The sequence below is a fragment of the Phyllostomus discolor genome, chromosome 1, assembly GCF_004126475.2.
Source record: "Phyllostomus discolor isolate MPI-MPIP mPhyDis1 chromosome 1, mPhyDis1.pri.v3, whole genome shotgun sequence".
Taxonomy (NCBI): Eukaryota; Metazoa; Chordata; class Mammalia; order Chiroptera; family Phyllostomidae; genus Phyllostomus; species Phyllostomus discolor.
This window is the reverse complement of record NC_040903.2, coordinates 179,501,554-179,524,986: the sequence shown is the minus strand read 5'-3', so window position 1 is coordinate 179,524,986 and position 23,433 is coordinate 179,501,554. Positions and strand designations below refer to the sequence as shown.

The window sequence follows — 23,433 nt, the reverse complement described above, 5'->3', positions numbered from 1 at the left end:
CTGCAGTCTGGGTGAGAAGACACTGGAAACACCCTTCACAGCCCCTCAAGGTGGTAGGAACTGGCTTACGGTGTTTTCAGTTTGGGATGGCTGGTTTGAAGCTTCACCGCGCTCCCACTTTCATTTACGGTTTGGCATGGGTGAACTCTGAGAAGTAAACCCTACAGACTGCAGTACTGGTCTACTGGGGGTGCTGCCCTCTCTATCTGATTGTGAGGTCCCTCCATCTACCTTATCTGTACCCCAGGTCTCTGTGACAGATGGTTACTAGCGCACAGAAAAAAGAACTGCCTCTGATAACATTTCTGGGATAAAGTCATTCATGAGCTACTTAGGGAAGCTGGGGCTGTGTGTTCTAAGTATCAAACAAATTTAGAAGGAACAAAATTCCTTCCTAAACTGGGAACTGTCTATTGTTATGAAATCCATCTCTTGCCGTAATGACAGCAATAAACTGAGGAGACCTTGACTGACTCTTCAGTTATTCACACTAGATGGGTAAACTCTCATGCGAAGCAATGAGTTGGTTAATTACAGCTGTGTCATGTCTGTAGCTCTCTGATTAATCTCTTGAGAGTATATAAATCCATCACCTACAGTGGCTCACAGCTTCTGAGCAGAACTTTTTAGAGGTCAGCCTCCTCCATTAACTCAGAATACATGTCTTAAAAATCAAAGGGTGGGGTGGAGTTTAGCTTATTTTCATTATACCCCTGTGTGTGGATCAACTTGTATGAAGCATCAGAGTAATGGTGAGGCAAATAAAACAGTGGCAGGCTCACCCAACCCCCACCCTTTTACTTAGCCAAACAGACATATGCTTGTAACACCCAAGGCTCTAGAATGCGGGTGTATTCAGACTTTCTGAAACAGCGAGTTCAGTGCCTCACTTGAACTCTGATCCACTCACTGACAGCTATATCGGCAGGAAAAAAAATGTTCCTCTCACAACATGCAGTACACCTGGACACTCTGGAGTTGCAACCCATCCCAAGCGTGGATCATGCTAGTTCAGGAGCAGGAAACCAGATTGTTCTGTATGGCTTGGGCTTCCCTACAGACCAAGGCTTGCAACCCTGATGCATGCTAGTATCACTTGCAAAGCTTTTATAGTAAGTACCATGCCCACCTCAGAACAAATGAGTCAGAAGCTCTGTTCTGGGGCCCAGGCTCTGCTGTTTCTCGTTCTCCAGGTTGTTCTAACGTATAATGGGGGTGAGAACCACTGCCAGACTAGAGTGCTGGCGGCCATCGTGCCAATATTCCAAGTATTCATGCAGGGTAGACTTTCAATTTGTAATATAAAGCAGTAATTAACTCTTTAGTCTGCCCAAGGACATTTCCAAGTGTGGCAAAACTGCCTGTCTCCATATTTAGCATAGGTGACAACCCTGTGTGTGTGTTGCAGTCCTATTACTCTGTTCCCTGCGTAAGCTTCTGAATTTTTCCCTTTCCTCCCAGCTGCCTCGTCTTCAGTTCATCTCTCTAGTTTAGCTGCCCCTCTCCCCACCTTCAACTAGCATTGCTCCCACGATTTCTCCCAAACCTCAAACAAATCTTTCCTCCTCAATGGGTCCTTGCTGTCCACAAAAATCTGTGTCCTCATCTGGGCATCTAAGACCTTTCATGATGAGGCTGGAGAGAGGCTCATTGCGTCAAAGGTCCCTTGTGGGCCCTTGCAGGTTCCTTAGTGAGCAGTTGTTTGCAGCTTCTAAGCCTTTGCCTGGACAGCTCATACCTCACCCCATCCTGCCAGAAGGCCCCATTCAAAGCTCTTCTTCCAAATAAACGCTTCTCCGATCTCCCCAGCTCCTGTTCCCAAACCCTAGGCCTTCACTGCCTGTGCCAAAGCAACACGTGTCTCACGTATGTCTGGCAGTGGGTGCTCAAAGAAAACAGTGCATGAACAAATAAACTTATCACACTATCAAAATTTTAAGTCTCCCCTATTAGATTCTGAGCTTTCGCTAAGGACAGTGGGTAACACAGTATATGAAATAGAAAAAGCAAAACTTTTGCAGACCAGTTTGCATTTAAAACTCCCCTCTATCATTTACTAGCTGTAGGATCTTGGGCAAGTTGAAGTTCCCTCAGCTACTAAATGAGGGTGACAACTCCTTGAAGGGTTGTGAGGGTCACACATGATGTATGTAACATCAGACACACAGCAGGAAAACAGACGTTTTTTCCCTTGCCTCTAATTTACTTACAATTTATCAAATACTCTGCAAAATTCATGAGCAACACCCCACTAGAAAGCTTGTGTTTTGAATTTTGTGTCCAAACGACCAAATGGCTCAGTTCTATAAACATTCAATGTTTGTCAGATTTAAAAACTTTCCTCTTTCACTATAGTCACCTGGGGCGTTATACCTATTGTTTTATGTAATCTCCAACAGTGCTTTGAATTATTATTCCCGTTTTTATAGCCAAGAAAACAGGAGCAAAGAGAAGGTGATGGATTTTCTTTCAGGAGAGCCCGGGCATTTCAGGATCCTGGGTGTGGCCCCGAAGCCTGGGCTCTGTCCACACCACACCCTGTGCCCCACCCCCCCACCTTCAGTCTGTGAACGCACACTTTCAAATGCAGCCACTTAGTTTTTTTAAAATTAAAACCAACAGTCCAATGATGACTGTGTTAAGGGCAGATTTATAGTACAGGAGTTATTTAATTTTAAAAAGTAAAAAATATTTAAATAAGTAGAGTCCTTTCAGCCCCACAATATGGAACTGAATAGTGGCCGATTGTCAACAACCTCTCCGAGTGGGCTTAGCCTCTTGGGGCCTCGGCTCCTTCATCTCTAACTCAGGCACAGTACTGGTGCCTGTCTTCTGGAAATGTGAGGAAGAGGTGAGTTGACAAGTGGACTTCTAACACACGTGGAGCAGGTCTGGCACACAGCAGGGTGTTCTGTCACCCGGGAACTTCAGGTTGTCCTTTAATGTGTTTTATTACAGGAAAGAAGAACACAAAGAAAACATTCACTCTTTAACACCTTTTGTTTAATTGAGAACCCTAATAACAAAAAAGCACTCAAAGGCAAATAAAAAGTAACTTTATTGACTGTTAATCTTGCCATGAAATGCCTATAAGAATAATTACAAAATAATGAAGGTTTTTTTTACACGCTTTTGGTATCATCCCGATATGACGATCCTTTCACAGAAAGGATTACTTAGAGTTTATGTAGATATAAAGCTCACTGCTGCAAATACAAATGTAGAAGTGGAAGCAATATATACCCAACTGGTATACTAACTAGCAATGGACATTAACAAATGCAGAATAAATAACAGCTTTAGACTTTTCTTTTTATTTTTTTAAACAAATTTCAAATACAAAAATGTAGGTATTCAAAATGGATTTTCATATACATATATATAATTCTGCTGCAAACAGTGGATCAAAAAGCAAAAACGTCCTTAGCATGTTTCATTTTTGAAAACCTACAAGACTATTCATCAATCCAATTAGAAAGAAGGTGTGCAAAACCAACAGTGCTGGCAAAACCCTGAAGACTTGATTCTGGTTAAAGTAGGGAGAAAATAAAGTAAAAAGCACTACCTAGTTAATAAATTTGTTTTTTTTTCTTGATGTTTGCAAGAAACACTAAGAGCTAAGGAAATGTAGCATATTATGATTTGGACTCTTTATAGTCAAAATTCACCAGGACTTGTCCTTTAAGCATCTATAAGAAATGGTAGATTATTTAATGACTTTTAAGTAAAATAGTCACCAGATGATCTTCTCATACTTCATCATTTTATACAGAGACTGAGATACTTTTATACATTCTGATATCTGAAAACTTTGGTTCTTTCAAAACATTTAATATGAGTAAAACAGTTACAAGACGACAGAATTCTATAGAACTCTTTTCCTTTTAAAGCGTCAAGTTGGACTGATCTGACCAGGCTGGTTGCGTGCATGCTGCCCGGCCACGTCTGTGTGGGGACACGCGGGGGACAGCGTGGGTGGAGCTTGTTCACCTTTTCCGCGTGTTTATAATACTGATTCCCATCCATGGGTAACACTGCTGTACCCTAAATCTATTTCTTTGTTACCTGAAAACTTAATTTTGTATAAAAATATGACTGTTTCTTTAGAAAATAATATATAGTTCTTTTTAATAAAACCTGGTAGGTAGAAAAAAATGGTATATCAAAATATGGTAAACAAATGTTTTAAATATGAAATCATTAAAAACATCCCATAGAAAGACATTGTGCTAAAGTACTCTCTTGAAGTGTGAGTAACATCGCTATTGTACATCTGAAGGTCAATGAGTTCACTCTCCTGATTTGGTTTCATTATACATCCTAACAGTAGTGGCAGTAACTATCTTAAAAATGGCCCTTTCTCAAACACTAACATTTTCTATATGCTTTTACTTAAAAATGAATGAAAAGGAGGCCTCCTGATCAGTGGTTTTCAACTCTGCTGCACATGGGCTCCATTTGGAGTATCTCAAAAGAAGAGCAATTCCATTTAGGTCCCACTACGAGAGACTCATTTAACTCATTGGAGGTGGAACCCAGACTTTTTTTTTAAGACCTCCCAAAATAATTCTATGATGCAACCAGGGTTGAGAATCACAGCAAAAGACACATGAGAAAATAGTCATTTTTAACTACACATGTCAACTGATTGTCTGTAGGTATCAATCGTTCAATGACACATCCTCCATATTAAACAAGAAAGACCACGTATACAAGACAGTCACGTAAGGTTTAAACACATATAAACACACACAACCTCATGTATTTATATATGTATAATAACATATGCGTATAGTTAGGGTATTTTTGGTTAAGTAGAAACTAGCATTACCCTAATTTGTTCTTGATTTAAAAAAAATGAAGCATAAACATTTTCTAAGACATTTTCATACATTTTCATAGTTTTAACAAAAACCAGTGTTGGAAACTCCACAGAATGCATTATGACATGAATACAATTGATCTGTTACTTGGATGAGGAACCTGAGTCCCAGAGCTCTCTGGGAGAGCAGGAGGCGGCCAGGGCACTGGGCGTGGAGGAGTCACCGGCATCGCAGCATGCACACTCTTCTGCTTATTGCGTGGTTCACGGCTGTCTGACCCCGGGCTGCACTTCTGTTACATCCATCTCTTTGGCTTGCTGGAAGCATGGGATTCTGACTGCTTCGTCAGTGTTCTCTTTGGGACAGCCCCAGTGAGGTGGCAATGGCTAGGGACTAGGAGATGGTCTCTCCAGGAAAAGAAGAGAGATTCTTTTCTCTCTCCTCCCTCAAAACATGAACATTTCATGAGGGAGTGATAAAAAAAAAAATTGACAGGCAAAAAAATCCAACAACATTGTTCACATGATAACAAAACGTGATGTTATATGTGACTGAACTAAAAAACAGAACAGTGAGCAAACACACCACGGTTCAATATTCTAAAGGCTTAGTAAGCAGTAAAGCACAATTCCTTCCAAAGGATCGTGAACTTCCAGGCACTTGTCTTGCTGTACATTCTCTTTTCTCTCTGTGTAATACTTAAAGTGCAGTTGTCTCAGGCTTTTATTTCCATCGCAAATTTCAAAAAGAGCTGTGTTCTGGGTGAAGACGATATGGCACAAGAAATGAGAAAGAGCTCATGGCTTTCACAGCCTCTGGCAAACAGCAGGCTGCCGTATAGCTGCACACAGACACACTTTATACAACAAACTCTGGAACTTCGTCGTGAGTGAGATCCAGAGAAAAGTATTTGCTGGTTCTTTTGACTGGAAAAGCATCCTGGATGTTGACACACTGCTGAGCCAAGCAGCTGTTACAATAGAGGCCTTCCTCATCCAGTTCATGGCCACATCCAAAAGTGTAGCTCTGAGCAGTGTCCTGACACAGACCAGCAATACGCAAGAAGTCTTTCTGGTAAAGTCTGATGTCATCAAGGCTCAAGCTATGTCGATCGGTGGAAGTCTTTGGTTTTCGACATATAGTCTGCAAAACAAAGGAAGGTTGAAAAAACTTCAAGAATATAGGCTAAAGAGAAAGGTTAGCAATATTTGCCCTGTAAACAGAGGGCTGCAACATTTATAAAGGGTTAAGGAATCCTATATGTCAGGGAGGTTTCCAATCTGAGGTACCTGAGCTCCCAATAACGATAATAGCAGCTAATATTTACTGAGACTTTATTATGTGGCTGGCCCTGATACGCACACACTACAGGTATTATCAACACATTTAATCTTCCTATTAGCCCTATGAGGTGGGTGCTATTATTTCCCCATTTTACAGGTGACTGATCCAAGGCACAGAGAAGCAAATGCGACAGGAATCCAACTATCTCCAGCATCTCAGAAATCAAGCAACTGTCTTAAAGTAAGACTGTATATGTAAAGATACTGTTTCCTTGTTTTTTCCCCACTACGATATGGCAATTCAGGGTGGCCAACACTTTATGCTGAGTTCTGTTATTATGTTAGCAAGAAATGGGAACACAAACCAATTATTACTCAAGAAACACAGAGTGAAGAACTATTTTTTAAAAAGCCAGAATTCTTGGGTAGAAAGATGACCTGAGATGTTGCTGGTACAGAGAGGGTTGGAGGCAAGTGCCAGGATTAAAAGCAGCTCCTGAACATCGCTCGAGGCCATGTTCTGCCAAATGCTTCCCGCCGCAGGTAGCAGACCTTTGGAACTCATTATCTCAAGAGGTGGTACTGGCTGAACATATATAAACAGGTTGAAAACGGCTCAGGTAATTATAGTAATAGAATATACTAAATGGGTTATTTATGGAAATGAGGCATTCTATCTCTAACTTTTGCTGCTGAATGTCACATTAAGAGGCAAAGCACTAGGAGGAGAGAACAGGGTCTGAGCCCAGCAATATTCTACTAGGCAGTGTCACATCTGAGCACTCCCTGAAGATGACAATCCCTCGTACTGATGTCGTCTTCCTGGGCACTGATGTGTTTTCACAGAGAATTCATTAGGTCATCACCACAAATCCTCAGGGCAGGCGCCCAGGTGCTTTCCCCACTTTGTAGGTGAGGACTGTGATCCTCAGCTGTGCCCCACACACAACTGTGTACAACAAGAACTCATGCTTAGTGGCCCAGCAGTGGGGCAAAGCCAGCCAGTGTGACCCTGGAGCTTGTTCACTTAATCATCATGCTATACACACAGCTTTAAAAACCACTCACTTCCCTGGCTGATGTGTCTCAATGGATTGAATGCTGGCCTGCAAACCAAGGGGTCACCGGTTCGATTCCCAGTCAGGGCATGTGCCTGGGTTACGGGCCAGGTCAAGCCCCCAGTAGGGGGCGTGTGAAAGGCAACCACACATTGATGTTTCTCTTCCTTTCTTCTTCAATTCCCCTCTCTAAAAATAAATAAAATCTTAAAAATAAAAAACACTCACTGGAGTTTTCAGAAAATATTTAGTAAAATGTCATTTCACATTACTAGTTAAGTAGAAGAGGAAAAAGTGCAAATGGGAAAAATGAGAGAAAAATGTAAGAGGCAAAGACTGCCAGAATGCAAGAAGACAAAAAAAGAAATAAAAGAAACACACAAAAGAGAAAGAGAGAGAGAGAGAGTGTATCCAAGAAAAAGGACATAGGAGAGAGTACTCAGAAAATAGAGGCGAATATAAGTTGTACATTAAGCCCCGGCTGGCGTAGCTCAGTGGATTGAGTGTGGGCTGCGAACCAAAGTGTCGCAGGTTCAATTCCCAGCCAGGGTACATGCTTGGGTTGCAGGCCATAACCCCCAGCAACCACATATTGATGTTTCTCCCCTCCCTTCCCTCTCTAAAAGTGAATAAATAAAAATCTTTAAAAAAAAATAAGTTGTACATTATATCCAAATGCTGCAACCATGAGTATTAGAGTATGTTAATTTATCTGTATCTTTGACATTTTAAGAGCCTAACCAGTGAACACAGGTTATCAAATACTTTCCCTTAGTATACTTTGAAAGTTTACTCTGAATGGAAGAATCAGTGTGTGGAAACGTTTCTGCCGCAGCACAGCAGACGAGTTGTTGTGGTTTATCAACACACACACACACACACACACACACACACACACACAGTCAACCTGAAGTCTGAATGTTAGAGGCTCCTCATCTACATAAAGTATAAAATTAAGTACATAATTTAAGTACAAAATCAACTCAAAGATAAATGGAACTAGCAAAGAAAATGGAAGTGAGTTCAGAATAAAACTATAATGTAGGTATCTGGTAAGAATAATTTCTTCAGGATTTTTAATTTCACCTCTTTATATAAATATACATGTTAGGCCCCTATTTAAAATTTTCAATTTCTTTCATACCTGGGGAAGAGAATCGGTACTCTGGCCACGAAGTTTTACGACTGTTTCTGAGGAGCTAGAGGTGGAAGAACCAATTTCTTTCACAATCAACCCTAAACAAAACAGAAAAAAAAAAATGAAGACTTCATATTGCTCCTACCTCTTGCCACATGTCTACCACTACTAAAAAGAAAGATCAAATATTAACCATTATTGGAAAATCTCACTATGACTCTGGTGGCAGACAACTAGAACAGAACACATTTTATCTTATATCTTACAGTACGTGGGGTGGGGGTGAGATGAATGTGGGATCTGAGTGGAGAAAGGAGTTTAGAGCCTCAATTTTCTAACATAAACTTCTAATTAATCTATTTATGACAAGGTTAGTAGTACAAACAAAGGCTGTAGGTGTAAAGCAGTCTCTCTATGATAGCTCCTAAAGCTTTCCCACTTCCCACATAACGGTGACTTTGAATTTAGCCCCACCGGCACAGTGACACGGCCCTCCAGCTGCAGTCCCACCTGCATGTGCAGTGGGTGAGTGCGAGGGCTCTGGCCTCTGGAATCACACAGATCTGGACTGGAACTCAGCCCAGACAAGTAATTAGCTGAGTGTGCCGGCCAGTTATTTAGCCACCCTCTATCTCAGTCTCCTCCTCTTACACAAGGGAGCTGGTGACAGCACTGATCCATGAGTTGATGATGATTAAAGCGCACATACATGAAAAGCACAAGGTGCAGAGCCTGCATGTGGAACAAGGGTGGTTCATGGGAGCTCTTCCGGGCCAATGGGGACGCTGGCCCATCTCTTCTGCAGTCAGTCCTACTCACTGGTCAGAGACCAAAATGGGAGGCCACAGTGAAGAGTCAATTCTAGATCTCTTGAGATCAACAGGGTCCCAATCACCCTGGTGCGCAGGGGCAACCTGTTAATATTTTGAAACAAATCCAGGGCTGACACTGTCTCATGAGACTGTGGCATGTGAGTGAAGCACCCACAAAAGGCTTCAGAAGGTGTAACTGCCAACAAGGGAAGATCTCGCAAATAATTGAAGAAAGTGAGTATGTCAAGTTGCAGGTCCTTAAGGCCAAATGGCTTAAGTACCTTACCATTTTATTAAAAAAACAAACACACAAACAAACAAACCCTCCCAACAAACTGTCATGAGATATTTATTCAGCCACTGCTAGTAACCTGTAGAAATAACTTCTTGTGTTAAACGCTTCCCTTACACCCCCTTCCCAAAGGCACTTTAGCGGACATTGTTTCAGGCGCGCGCGTGCGCACACACACACACACACACACACACGCGAGCAATGGCATGCTGTCTGTGCACCTATAATGTGCATATAATTATAAATTTATATTTAATATATATTTAAATACATTTGTAAGGAAAAATTCAATACAATAAAGCAGTGGGCAAATGGGCAAAAAAAAGGGGGGGAAACTGGGTGTAAGAACTCCTCAAGTGTGTGCAGAGCAACCAGTCTGCTGAATCTCTGTTGGTCAGGCAGAGTGATTCTCTGCAACCATTGGCAGGTCTGTTTCTGGTGGTGCATCCGAAAGTCAAGGTTCTGCTAGGCTAACAGATGGAATTCTGTAATAAAAGGTTCCTGGTGCTCTTGCAGAGTAAGTGCCAGGAGGGTGGGGACTGGGTGTTGGCCTTATTCACCTCTGCCTGCCTGTGCGCACGGAGAGGCTCACCACCAGAACTGTGGGTCTGACAGGGCAACAGCAGCCGCTCCGGTCCTAACAGGGTCTCTTACTCCATCAGAGCTCAGAGAGGCCTAATGGCGAGTACCGAGGCCACTTCAACAGTACTGGTTCCTAAGGCATATTCCTCTGAAGAATAGAGACTAATTTATGACATGTGGCAGACACAGAAGTAACTGAGGTTTAAAAATGAAACCCATCTTGCTCCTATTTTTTAAAGATAACATCTTTCATTTGATAGAAATATATATTATGTAATATTATAGAACCCTATAACAGGGGTATGGTGAATGCATGTTTTCTAGAAGAATTGATCAAATGCAAAATTTAAAAGTGTCTTTTTATGTCCATCTTTTCTGATACTTTCCCCTCCAGATCCCCGTACTAGTATAGGTTTTCTCAACTAGAAAAAGGAGGAGGCTGGCCTAAAGGGTCTCAGAGGACCCTTCCAGATGTATTATGATTTTCTGAATATCATTTAAAAGCAAAAGAGAAAGAGAGAAAACCCTAACTTTGTCCAGAGCAAGGGGTAGAAAAAGCCACTTTCCAATCCTGGGAGCTTCTCTCCCTTTTCCCGTCCCTCCACAGAAGGCACTCGATCCTACAGCTGATAACACTGACTTGGAAAGGCTCCAATTCCAGTCCTGTCTCTGATCCAGCCCCACCCCTTCTATTCTCGGAGGCACCTGCTTCTCAGTCCAGAACAACCACTAGTTAAGGAGAACTGCCCGCGAGCTCACCAGAGTGTCCATTCAGCTTCCGCGACAGGAGCATGTCCTCCGTGATGTAGATGCACATGTCCGGGCTGACTTCCAGAGACTCGTCGTTCATCTGCTCCAGGTCCCTGGGGTCATCCACCAACATCTCTATTTCTGACACAGGAAAAGGAAAGGACATTCATGACATGAAGGGAAATGGCCATCATAATTCATAGCCACATTCTGAGGGAGACCATGTAATCATTCATATTTTAAAATAAATTGGCTAATGAGACTCTACAACAGTCCACTCTAGGGAACAATTCTCAATTAAATGCCACTTGTTCTCTTTCTCATGGGATTGCTGTGTTATCTATAAGTCTTCTAAACAACATGATCTGACTCAGTTACTGTTTCCTGTTTAAGAGAGAAGAAAAGCTGTACTGCCATGCTGCAATGACAGGGCAAACTGAGACCGATGGGCCACTTGCCTAGTGCCAAAGCAGATCGCTGACACAGAGAGAACGAGCAGTTCATGAAGCTCCCCACTGCCCACAGCTGCCTGCTCTCAAGGCATTCAGTGACTCAATTGGAGATCCACATGAATCCTATAGTAACCAAATACACATTCTGTAGTTTTCCTTAACGGAGTCAGTATCTTTTCCCTGAACCTGAATGCTACAACAATTAGTTAGGAAAGAAAAAGAATTTTAAAAAAGGTGTACATAAATGCTAAGTGTGGCTGATACAGGCTGTAGGTCTCCCCTGACTTCCTTAGCACAGAGTCGGGCAGCCAGGTGCTATGTACCCTTTATACTCCCCAGCATTCCGGTGACACGAGCAGTATTTAAGAAATCCTAATTAAGCAAGTGGCCTGGGCTCAAATATATTTCTTTCTTTTTTTCTGGTACAAATTCAGAACATTTATGCCACTATTGTTAAATCTAGTCTGTGTCTGACCCAATGCTTATTTCATCTGGAAATCAGAAATGAAGACCCAGGGGGCTACAGGACTAACTTCTACTCACTTCATATAAACAGCTGAAACTTAGAATCCACAACCATTCAGCTCTGTGGTGGCAAAGGATCATGACTACAAGGATGTTTTGTTCATAGTAAAACACAAACACCTCAACCAAGCGGTTGGGGGAGATGGCAAGAAGACTCTCTATGATGACTACTTAGTTGTTCTCCAGATATCAATTCTATAGAACTAATACTTCTTAGTTGTTCTCCAGATTTCGATTCTATAGAACTAATACTTGAAAAAACACTATGCGAGAAAAAGAGAGCCAGTGAGGACAAGTCAGCACTGTTGGCTTGGAGGGCCTGAGGGAAAGGTTACCATCGTCCTGCGAGTCCTCCTCCAGCCGGTCCTTGCCACCGCTCTCTACCCCTGAGGTGTGGGAGCTGCCGTGGCTGGTCATCGAGCTGCAGGTCTTCAGCTTGCGGTGGATGGCACTGCCAGAGTAGCTGTCTTCCGGCCCCACGTCCCGGGGCTTGGTGTCGGCCTCGATGCCCGACGTGTGGGAACTGCTGTGGCTGGCGGTGGAGTGACGAGACAGGCGCTTATGCTTCATGCTGCCTGCACTGCTCCCGCTGGCCCGGGAGCGCTTTTCCAGCTGGTCCATGTCAAGGTCCAGGTTGTCGCTGATGTAAGATTCCCGGTACTGCTTCTTCTCTGTGTGGTAAGGAACACAGCTCGTCATTATACTCAACCAAGACAGAAGGAGCGGTTGGTGAGCCTTAGTGAGTCGTCAGGCCAAGAACAAGCACAATTTCACACTCAGAATCTAGTGCCTGGAAAGTGGTCCTAATTCTGATAGGCTCTCCACTTAAGAACACTGCAAAACGAATAAAAACCAGGACAACACATTTGAGGGGACTACTTAAACTACTTAAAGAGTTTTAAAGCTTCAAACACTGTTGAAGAGTGCTACTTGACCGACCACCTCTTGTCAGCAATCTGTTATTGGTCCACAGTGACATAAGTTCAGCAAGTGAGAATAAGCATTTAGAAAGTTTTAGAGCAATGTGACATTGTCATGACAGCCAATGTGATTTTGTATTTTGCAAAAGTATTGGTCCACAGGAGATTAGAAATTTTAAAAATGTTGTCTTTCCCCACAGATAATTTTAGAAGCACTGCTACAGGAGACTTTAATAAATATAATTATGCTAACTGCCATGCATTTTATTTTTTCATTTGTTCAGTTGGGCCCATCGTTTGTTTAGTTCTAACTGTCGAACACAATGTAGAGTAAAACTAGTCTTTTGAGAATTTCTTTCAAAGAATTCTAAAATTTAGATGTTCATTAATGAAGACTGCTTTTCTCCATTAGGCTGAGTTAGTGAGGCTCAGTCATCTATTTAGAAAACATAGTAATCACCACTGGTTTGCCACGTGGCCTCTGACCGGTAAAGACGTTCTTTAACAGGCCAGTGCTGCTCTTTAATGCAAACACTATACAGGGAAGTCCCTTTTAGCAAGTGCCAAACTAGCCATTATTACACTAACACACAAAGTTACAACTGACACAAAAATACCATTGTGTGCTTCACGTCAGAAACTGAAACAACAACAAAACAGTTTAACTTCCTTATATTTTTAATACTGATAAAAAATAACGGATTAGAACAATGATGAAAAATGGAAAGGGTATTTGGAGAACGTTAAGTTGACATTATCTCAGAAACTGCTAACTAGTAGACTAACTAGATTCTTAGGGGGTGATAATGAATTTAATTGTCTTGTTTCTTGGTTAAGTAAAAAACACGTCCACTGTTGATGTCTGAATCCAGCTCTGAAGCATAATTGCCACAGGCTCCCCAGAGAGGGAATGAGCATCAGAAGAAAGACAGGCTATGTTTTTCAGGGTGCATAATAGAAAAAATGCTCGGAGCAGGCTAGGGGTACACTTCTGGGCTCTGGCCCATTCACATCCATTCTAAGGAGTCAGGCTAAAGCACAAAGGCATGTGTGTGTGGCCACCGAAAAAGCAGACTGGAACTGGACATCACAGCCCAACACACACATCACTGAGACAAAAGAGCATCCATCCCATTTTTTAGGGCCAGACTGGATTCTAATGATTCCCATTCTCTGAAGGCAAGTGGGGTTGAGATGAAGATGAGAGCTAAAAGTGTTTACAAAATTCTACAGTTTCTACTTCCTGTAGTTTCAAATAATAGATAGCCATATGACCCTTGGAAGGGTAGCAAGTGAAGGGGGAAAAAAGTAAAAAAAAAAAAGAAAGAAAGAAAAGAAAGTTTCTATAGGGTGTTGGAATTCTAAGACAATTGGGAACTGTAGGTGTAGTAAAAGCTTTTCTACCTCTTTACAGTCCTTTTAGTCCTAACTTTCCGGTAGGTTTGGAGCCAGTCCTGGTTCTTCTGCATTCGCTAGCACACCCACTGGCAGACAAGCCCTCAGTGGCTGGCTCTGTTTCCTTCTGAGTGAGAACTACATCACTCGCGGGTGTCCAATGCATGCGACCCAGGATGGCTATGAATGCGGCCCTACGCAAAATCGTAAATTTACTTAAAACCTTTTTTTTTGTTCATCAGTTTTCATTAGTGTTTGTGTAATTAATTGTGTGGGCCCAAGACAACTCTTCTTTTCCCAGTGTGGGCCAGAGATGCCAAAAGGTTGGACACTTCTGACTGACCCTCTGCAAACATTTAAGAAGTTTCACACCATTCAGTTACAAACTGAGGGAAATGCTGAAATAATTCAGAAATTTAGTATAATAAATGCAAAATGCAGCCTACCAGTCACCAGTGCCAACAATACAGCTGGTCAACATGTCAGTGTTCCTTTATTCCCTCTGAGGTAAAAGCCCGGAGACCCCAGAGTTTTCCATACGTTATTTTAGTATGTAACATAGTTGGCATGACTTCTGGGTAGATGACCTAAGAATAAGCTCTAGCTACTGAATGAAGTTGGGTTAAAATTTTTTTAAAGACAAAGGCATTTCTTCTCTTCTAAACACTGTGGAAGAATTCCTGTGATCATTTTCTACTATAAAATGCTAAAAAAGTATTTCAGACAAGCTAACTCTAAATTAAATTTAATTAAGAAAAACAAGATTCTTTTTGTGATGTTTTGCTGAGCGAATGCTGAGAAAGGGCTTTCTTAAAAACAAAAAACAAAAAACAAAACAGAACAAAAATGACGGAGCCCACAGTGTGGGTGAGATAACAGGATTAGACCAAGGCTGGTCCAGCGAAACTTAATTTCAGGTTTTCTTCAGACCTGGAGGGGTTTCTAAGTAGAAGAAGTTAAGTATGGTTTCTTTGGAAGAAGAAAAAAAAAAAGATGTTCCCTCCAAATTTATCTGTACTTACCCAAATAAAAAATCCAATTTATAACTTTTTCACCCATTCCTTCATTGTCCTATACATGTACACCCCCATATATGCACTTGGTACTATGCTTGGTAGTTTACCTCAGACTGTATGGCTCGTCACTTCTCACAGGCTCTAAAAAGCGCCCCCTCAAGTCACCTAAACAAGAATTTACTAAAATGCTACTGGCAGAGAGCTGACCGAATAAATGAACTTCTCAAGGCACCAATTAGGAATGAGGCTGACTTGGCAAATGATGGGCTCTGCACCTAAATAAGACACCTACCTATTCTCCCAAGCCTCCCTGGCACTCTGTCCCATCTGAATTCCTTTAATATTCATGTCAGCATTGGAGAGACGTATTTGTTATAACAATGAGTCATCACAGGGAAGAACTGGCAGTCTGGCAGCAAGGAAGCCAAAACACCCGACAATTTCACCCATCCTCTCTACAGACACAGTTTGGTGGCAGACAGTGGGAACTGACTCATGCTCTAATCACTACTCAAACTACAATGACATCTCCAAACTGGGTCTCATTTAGACAGAGACAGCTTTTGAGACATATCAATCAGATGTGCAAAACTCTGTAAGGGTTTTTGCTTGTTACGAGAATTTGCCTTGTTTCTGTAGGAAAGGTGGGGACTGAGAGGTCAAAATCTGCTTCAGACATGGACCTAAGATATGAATCTGTATCCTAATGGTCATACAAATGCCTAAAATCTACTAATCCAATTGAATTACCCAGAATTAGCACAACATGAACTTGCAAAACAAATTGAAGATATTAAAAAAAGAACCCAAAACCAAATATACAAAGTAGTATTTTGGGGGATCAGAAGTTGGAGTGTTAAATGGACAAACTCCAGGGTGCCATGACTCAAGGTAAAGGGCGGACCATGAGCTTAATATTGTAAAGCTGAAGCCTACTATTAGAGCGCCCATCCCTGCCTCCCTCTTCTCCATGTGTTCCCTTTTCAGGGCCCAGGATTCTGGGGCCCCCAGTAGACCGCTTGATTCTGTCTCTATCTTGGCAAAGCCCCCAGAGGACTGGCTGATAAAATCCTCAAATAAGAATTTCTCTCTCCTTTGTCATTCTTGCTAAGGCAGCCTTGGGGGCCTCCCTTGCAGTCAATAAGAGAGACGAGACATTTCTGTGGTGCACCTTATTGGAAGGAATTTCAGATTGCCCAAAGATAACAGAACCATGGTGGATCAGGGTACACGCAGAGCTCTGAGATGCAGATAAACTTGACATGAACCTTAACATGATGGCTTTTTGCAAGGATTTTCAAGCTAAGCGTGGGATAATTTAAAGAGATTGTGCTCAAGGGTTAGCTAACTGAACGGGATAACCTCAGCTATTTGGGATAGGTATGGTTGGTGGCTATCCCTTGCCTTCTGAAATAGAACTGCGATGGGAATAGGAATGCTGCATTAAACCTGGAGAGGCCCAGTCCCCAAATCCCACTCCTCAGGAGTCCAAAGCCCCAGCTGATGGCAGCTATAGAGTCAGGGGTCGTGAGTGGCAAAGGCGTCATTTGCTTCCCCATTTGAGACCCTGGGATACCTTCATTTTCCTCCAGCTTCCGGATGTGGCGCAGGACAGGCTGTAGATTCATGTAGAGGCGGTGGCTGTTGCTCAGCAGCTGCAGGAGGTGTCTGGAGCGCATGGGGCACCCCGTGTAGTATATGAGCTTCCTGGCTGAGGGCAAGCCATCTGGCAAGATCTCAAATTTCTTTCCCTGTGGAGGAAAAGCATAAATCAGAATCGGGAAGAAAAGCCTTTGATTTGCCAAGGTCTCCCTCATTTTCTATTTAGTAAGGAAAACTACAGACTCAAATAGAAGTGCAGCGGGTCCTCAAATAATGTTGCTTTGTTATAACATTGATGAGCTGCTGTAGAAACTTAACTCTTATTTATGGCAATTAGCCTATGTAAAACAGGTTTCACAATCCGTCCTTTTGCTTAAAGTCACTGGACCTACTGATGACTTTAAGCGAGGACTTAACCATATAAAGCTCCATTCAAAATTTGCTGAGATATAAATTACTATGTTCCCTATCAAATACACCAGAGACAGAGGATTACCAAAAACCCTCTGGGAAGGGTCTAGCAAGGGTCTTCTGGAAATCACTGACTGGGTTTCTCTGGCTGGTCAGGCCACTTATCGTACATGACAGAGAAGAGAAGGGTCCATCCTGACAGTACCATCAAATGCAATTGCAGCAAATTCTGGAAGTGCAAGACATTCAGATACTTGTTAAACACTTGCCACGCACCAAACACTGCGCTAGACACTGAGAAAATAACAGTGAACAGGACAGACAAGGCCCCTACCCCCTTGGAGACACATTTGAGTGGGACAGATGGTAAATTAACACATAAAATAATTATAGTTTATGATAAAATCTGGGAAGGAAATAAATAGAATTATGATAGTGAAAATACAGGGTACCTCTTTAGGGTTTAGAAAAATATGTAAAACTTCTCTAGCTGGATGAAAGGGGTTGGAAACTAGAGAGACAGTGGGAGGGATGGGACAGGAAAGCGAAAGAAGAGATATAGGCAGAGTAAGTATCTATCAAGAGAGATATAAAGAATCTCACCCTTTAGGTCTAGGATCATTAACATAAAGTTGAGGTTGACGGTGAGAGTTTGGCAGAGCTCCTTAGTTATGGAATATTATGAATTACTTTCACTTTTCCATCAATGAATAGTGCAGCAGAATGACAAAAAGGAATATTCCAGACTCGAAGATTCTTCTCAGCCAGAGGGGAGAAGTACAGCAAAGGGGGAGGCATGTTCTAACTTGGAGTCAGTACAAAGCAATACGGGTTTCTGTAACTCAGACAGGGGTGGAATTTTTAACCTCTGGACTTTTAAAAAACCACCAGTGGATCCCAATGCTAGAATGGTAATAACTGATACTTAATGAGCACTAAGCAGATATTATCTCATTTATCTTCACAATAAGTCTATGGAGGAGAGCTAAATATCCCCCTTTCTAAATGAAGAATCTAAGGCACAGAGAGGTTAAGTAATTTGCTCAACATCAGGGCTGGGCTGGCTGCAAGAAGACTCATCTGGGAAGTCTGTCAAATTAGATTTCCACTCTTCCCACCCACAGCCACTGAAGCAAAAATATCCTAGGGTAGGAGAATAAGGCACAAAAATCTGTCTTCAAAAAGCTCCTCAGATGAGTCTGATGCAGAATTAGATTCAGGAACCCCTTGTCTAGGACCTGTAAAACACTCAATTTTATAAATGCATTTTATTACTACTTAATTTGAGATATGAAAGGGGCAAATATGGTAATAATTTGCTCATTTTCAAACAGCTCAGATCCTTTCACAAAGAGCTGGAACAAAAGAGACCCCCTGAGGAGGAGGCAGGTCAGACCCCATTTAATGTATGAGTAAAGTGAAACCAGATTGAACTGTGCCCAAGTAATTAAAGTAATGTAAAGTCAGGAGCAGGTCTCTTGACTAACAGAGCAGTGTGCAATCAGTACCCAAATTCTATCCGGCAGTTTAGTCCTTTGTTTATATAGGCCATCTTCCACACGGGACAGAAGCCCATGTGTATCTTCCTCCTTTCTTTGTGTATTTTTTCAATAATTTTTGAACAAATTATGTATTTTAATGACTACTAGATACACGCACTATTAACTGTAATTCTTTGAACCCTACTAAAAAATGTATATAGCTGACAAAGTAAAGAAACAGCTGGAAAAATCATGAATTTGCTCTAGCCAACAAACAAGTATACTAGTCTCAATATTCTAAAAATAAAAGTATTTTTCCTGTTAAGAACTCTAGATGTTTCTTTATAATAATGAATTTGAATGAATCAGGTATTAATAGAAACATCTTTTTATATCACTCTTTATCCTTTGTTCAAAAGAAGTAACTTCCAAAAGAACTGGCCAGCCTCCACACGAAGAGTAACTCACCCTAGGATTACAGTTTTCTGTTTTCTAATCCTTCAGCTGTATGTTTTTAAAGTAATTCTATTTAATGACCCAATCTTGTACTTTTCTCACTATATTTCTGCTGCAAGTAGAATAACTTAGGGCAGTGTGGTGAAGACCAGGCACACAAAATAAAATTAGTGATTTATTTTGCTATAAGATGGTTTAATTTTAGGTTCACCACTGATGAGTGACAAGGATTATATAGTACATGTATAAGAATATAAAAAAGCTATCTTCATTGTGAACTTTTAAAAAACATTAACTTTTGTGTCTGGGATAATATTGTTTTAAAAAACAAGTAACAACAAAAATCCATAAAAACAAACAAGTGACTAATTTATTTTAGTCAGTAATTTTAAACTTACCACAAACACCAACTTTCCAACATTTGTCCAGGGGAAATCATAAAGTAACTGTTTCTCTTCATCTAAATTCTGTAGAAAGAATTATAATGCATATAGAGTTACTGATGAAACTGACAGACACTAAAATGGCTCCCATTTATCTTCCAGAAAAACTAAAATACATTAATTAAAATCTGAAAGAGGTCTTCACCTCTCTTTGGAGATCTGCAGACAGTAATTAAAAGATTAGTGATGTAATTCTGTAGCTTCTGGTTCGTGAGTGTCTGCATTAACTGGCCCTTTTAAGGCAAACTTTCCTCTTTTGGCCTATTCCTAACTTTAAATAAAAGTCCAAAAGACTCGGGCATTCAAGAGATGAGATAAGGTACTCAGGCCTTCATAGCTGGATATTTTGCCTACACTAAATATAAGATATCCTTATATTCTCCTAGGCTCACAGATAGAAGTTATTTTATCCCCCTTGTTGATGGCTGTGGGACGGCACCATCCCACCTACTTATTCCAGGGATAAGCTTTATCAGAAAAGTGTAACGGAAGTTAAAACATCTATCTGGTCAGGTACTGTATTCGTGTCATCTTTACACAGTTATAAATGCCCCAGGATAAAAGAGTAGATTTTAAGTCACACACAAAATAGACATCTATCAGTTACAAACATGGGCCAACCTTTGGTTTTTTGTTTTGTGTTCTAGAGGAGTTACTACTAACAAAGTTTAGAGTGCATCACTTTGTCTATCCCACATTGTCCACATCTGTAGTAGACAAACAGAAGTTAACGAACAATCCATGGCCACAAATGGACCGGTGAGCCCATCACAGGACCACACAGGCACAGTGTCAATTAAGACAGAGTAGATGGGGGAAAAGGTACAGGGAATAAGAAGCATAATTGGTAGGTACAAAATAGACAGGGGGAAGTTAAGAACAGTATGGGAAATGGAGAAGCCAAAGAACTTACATGTATGACCCATGGACATGAACTAAGGAGGGAGGGAGTATGGGTGAGAGAGGGGGATGCAGGGCAGAGAAGAATAAAGAGGGAAAAATGGGACAACTGTAATAGCATAATCAATAAAATGTATTTAAAAAATTTAAAAATAATAAAGAAAAAGAAAGAGTAGATACTATTTGACACTTACTTCTCTCATTTACTAACCTGGAAAATCTGTATTCCCCGCATGGTCAATCCAAGGGTCAAAGAAGCTTCAATTTCCCTTTTATCCTGTAGGAATTTTATAAAAAAGTATATTTTTCTTCAACAATAAACAATTCAGCACCAAAGAAAAGAAAGAAATTTCAGAACTGGAAAGTGTTTGACCTGAAATAACTCTGCTCGTCCTTTGCATCCCTAGTTTTCTATAAGCTTTAAGAAATTCATAAGCACATGGTAAATCAATAATGGTATACTCTGTATTTTTAAATCCTTGAGATTTAAAAGCATTAGTGTTTTTCACTGTTAAATGTGTTTTCATATCTGACAATATTCTAAATACTTATGTTTTCAAGAACTCCAGTAAATAAGCCTATTTTTGCAGCTTTTGCATCATTTTTTTTACCTTCCACCTTATACTTAACCTTTTCTTAAATGTTAGAATTTTAAACATGTCACAGTTAAATTGTGAGATGCACTAAACTTCATATGTTTCAACCTGGGTACATTTCCAGCTCAGAAGCTAAAATTAGAGGCAAGCCTAAATATTTAAGGGTCTCTCATGAGGACAGGTAATAAAAGCTGTAAAAGCTTTATATTCCATGTTTTTTAAAAAGTACTTATTTTTAAAATGTTCAATTATTACTTGCCAAAATGGTATATATTCAATCAGCTAAACTATAAACTATAAAATATAATGTACAACTATCTAGGAAAAAAATTCTGCAATTAAGAATGCACTCAGAAATTTGGCCATGTCTTTTAAGTGCTTATCTGTAATAAGTGGATATAAAATATAAAGTTTAAAATAAAAGATACATAAAATTACTAAGTAACTATTTTTGCTATGAGATTTCTCAGTACAAGCAATAAATGAATATGTACAGATATGTATTATCTTTAGTCCAGTTTTCCCATGAACATAGTTAAAAAAATATTTTTGGGAAATGTATCCTCACCAGGCATAGAAAAGAAAAGACATGGCCTGTTTTTGCTTTTTGGGCTGTTTTTTCCCCAACAATATATTTTTACACCAACAAAGGCTCATACAGTAAAAGAAACCAATCCATCGCTATGAGTTTAGGCCAATCACCCTTTCAAGGCTGTTCTGTTGCTTCTTGAAATGAGACTGTGCTCATAAAAACGCTGGTTGTGTGTGTACAAGTGTGCAATACTCGAAGAGGAGCACGGAATTCTTTTTCTCAGAAAGTTTCCTGTCCTTCATCTGCCTTATTTCAACCCTATAACCAGGCCTTAAATGAAGCAGTTTTCATAGCTGCTGCTTGACTTCTCCGAAGAATGAAAACTCTGCTCACGAGGCAGCAATATCTATTTCCCCATTTCACTCAGTTCCATTGTTATTAATTATCTCCTTTTAAGAAGACAAGAGTAATTTTCTCTAGCAAATAGAGGTATTACACTTTCAGTAAATTTGACAGATTAATTTTTATACAAAAGATGAAGTGAGGTATCTACTTCACCAAATGATTCTTAATACGAATTTTTTAAATACTAAACTTTCTTATCAAATAAGAATCACTACTGTACCAGGCACACCACCTGGTTATTTCAGATTCATTATCTCGTAGAATTTTCTCAGCTTTGGAGTCATTCCCACTTAATAGATGGCCCAGGATTATATCTGGTTGGGGCCCCAGTGATAATCAGTGGTAATACAGAGTTTCTAACTGATATTTGATTCCAAAGCCACACTCTTTTCAATGCATCACTGATACTTCCAATACATTTTAAAATTCTAAACTGTTAAAAGTGTTATTTATTTGCATTTTTCCTATAAATTAAGTGTCACAAATAAAATATCTTAAAGAAAAAAATACCAACTCAGTCCTTTAGGAATTCAGCCAAGATTTTATGGAATTCAATTATGCCTGTCAAGGATGACAGGACATTAACAACACACCCCTTGGGCATGAAAGAGGAAAAAAATACCATCCTTTGGTCCCTTATTAAGTTTTCGGAACTAGGAAGGATCATCACCAGCAGTATTTCCAAACTACATCCCAGTCTCCAAAACTTCAGTTATGCTAATCTTACTAAGAGGGGTATAGTGGCGATAATAAGCATAACAATGACAATGGTAACAAGTGCTTGAAGCACTTTTCATCCATTATCCTTTAGGTCTTCAGTAAACCTCAGAGGTGTTACCATCCCCATTTAACTATGGGGAAACTGAAGCAGAGAGGTTAAATAACTTGCCTAAGGTCACATGATAAAAGGTGAAGCTGGGAGTCAATCCCAGAAGTTAGGTGCAACAGACCACACTCTGAACCACTTCATCCCATTTGGTTTGAGAATATACCTCTGTATTCCTAAGTGGGGATTTCGGAGTTCTTACCAAAGATGTGACACTTAATGAAATAGGAGAGGAGTGGGGAGGAGGAGGCATAAGGGAAGAGAAGACAGACGATGATCAACAGTAGTGTGAGTGATTGGCCCCAATTGTTATTTGGGTGTGTGACCTCTGACCTCTGAAGAAATGAGGCTAGGGATACACAGGACACAAAAGAGGGTAGCAAACATCAGAGGCTGAGGGAAGCACACAGGCTGTTTGCAGATAGACCCTGGTTGAATCCTGGCTCTGCCACTTACTCGGGTTGTGGTCTTTTGCCTGTTTCCTCGTCTGTAAAATTGAAGATTATAGTTCCTATCTTACAGAGCTGTGAGGATTTTTTTAAAAAAGGATAAACATACAGTGTGCTCCACAAACACAGGGCTCAGTAAACACCAGCTGACATGGTGATGCTCTTGTCGGTAATGGATACGATGCAGGCATGACTTCACTTTGAGGAGCATTAAAAACTACTGATTAAACAAGTTGCCAGAGTTACTCCCCTAGGCAGAAATGCAGATTTGGAAAGGAGAAAAAGA

At 40.6% G+C, this 23,433-nt stretch overlaps 1 protein-coding gene across 4 annotated transcripts in view; it reads right to left on the bottom strand.

Moving 5' to 3' along the window:
• Nucleotides 1–3,039: 3,039 nt before the first annotated feature.
• The window catches only part of FRMD6 (FERM domain containing 6), a 213,425-nt gene continuing 193,031 nt past the window's right edge, over nt 3,040–23,433 (bottom strand). For all 4 annotated transcript variants that reach the window (XM_028505757.2, XM_036010005.1, XM_028505758.2 and 1 more), the window contains 7 exons: nt 20,551–20,616; nt 19,395–19,463; nt 16,623–16,797; nt 12,051–12,386; nt 10,748–10,879; nt 8,309–8,400; nt 3,040–5,966 (listed from right to left, as the gene is read on the bottom strand). In XM_028505757.2, the coding sequence (XP_028361558.1) occupies nt 5,682–5,966; nt 8,309–8,400; nt 10,748–10,879; nt 12,051–12,386; nt 16,623–16,797; nt 19,395–19,463; nt 20,551–20,616 (1,155 nt within the window). In that variant the 3' untranslated portion in view covers nt 3,040–5,681. The remainder of the gene's footprint in view (nt 5,967–8,308; nt 8,401–10,747; nt 10,880–12,050; nt 12,387–16,622; nt 16,798–19,394; nt 19,464–20,550; nt 20,617–23,433) is intronic.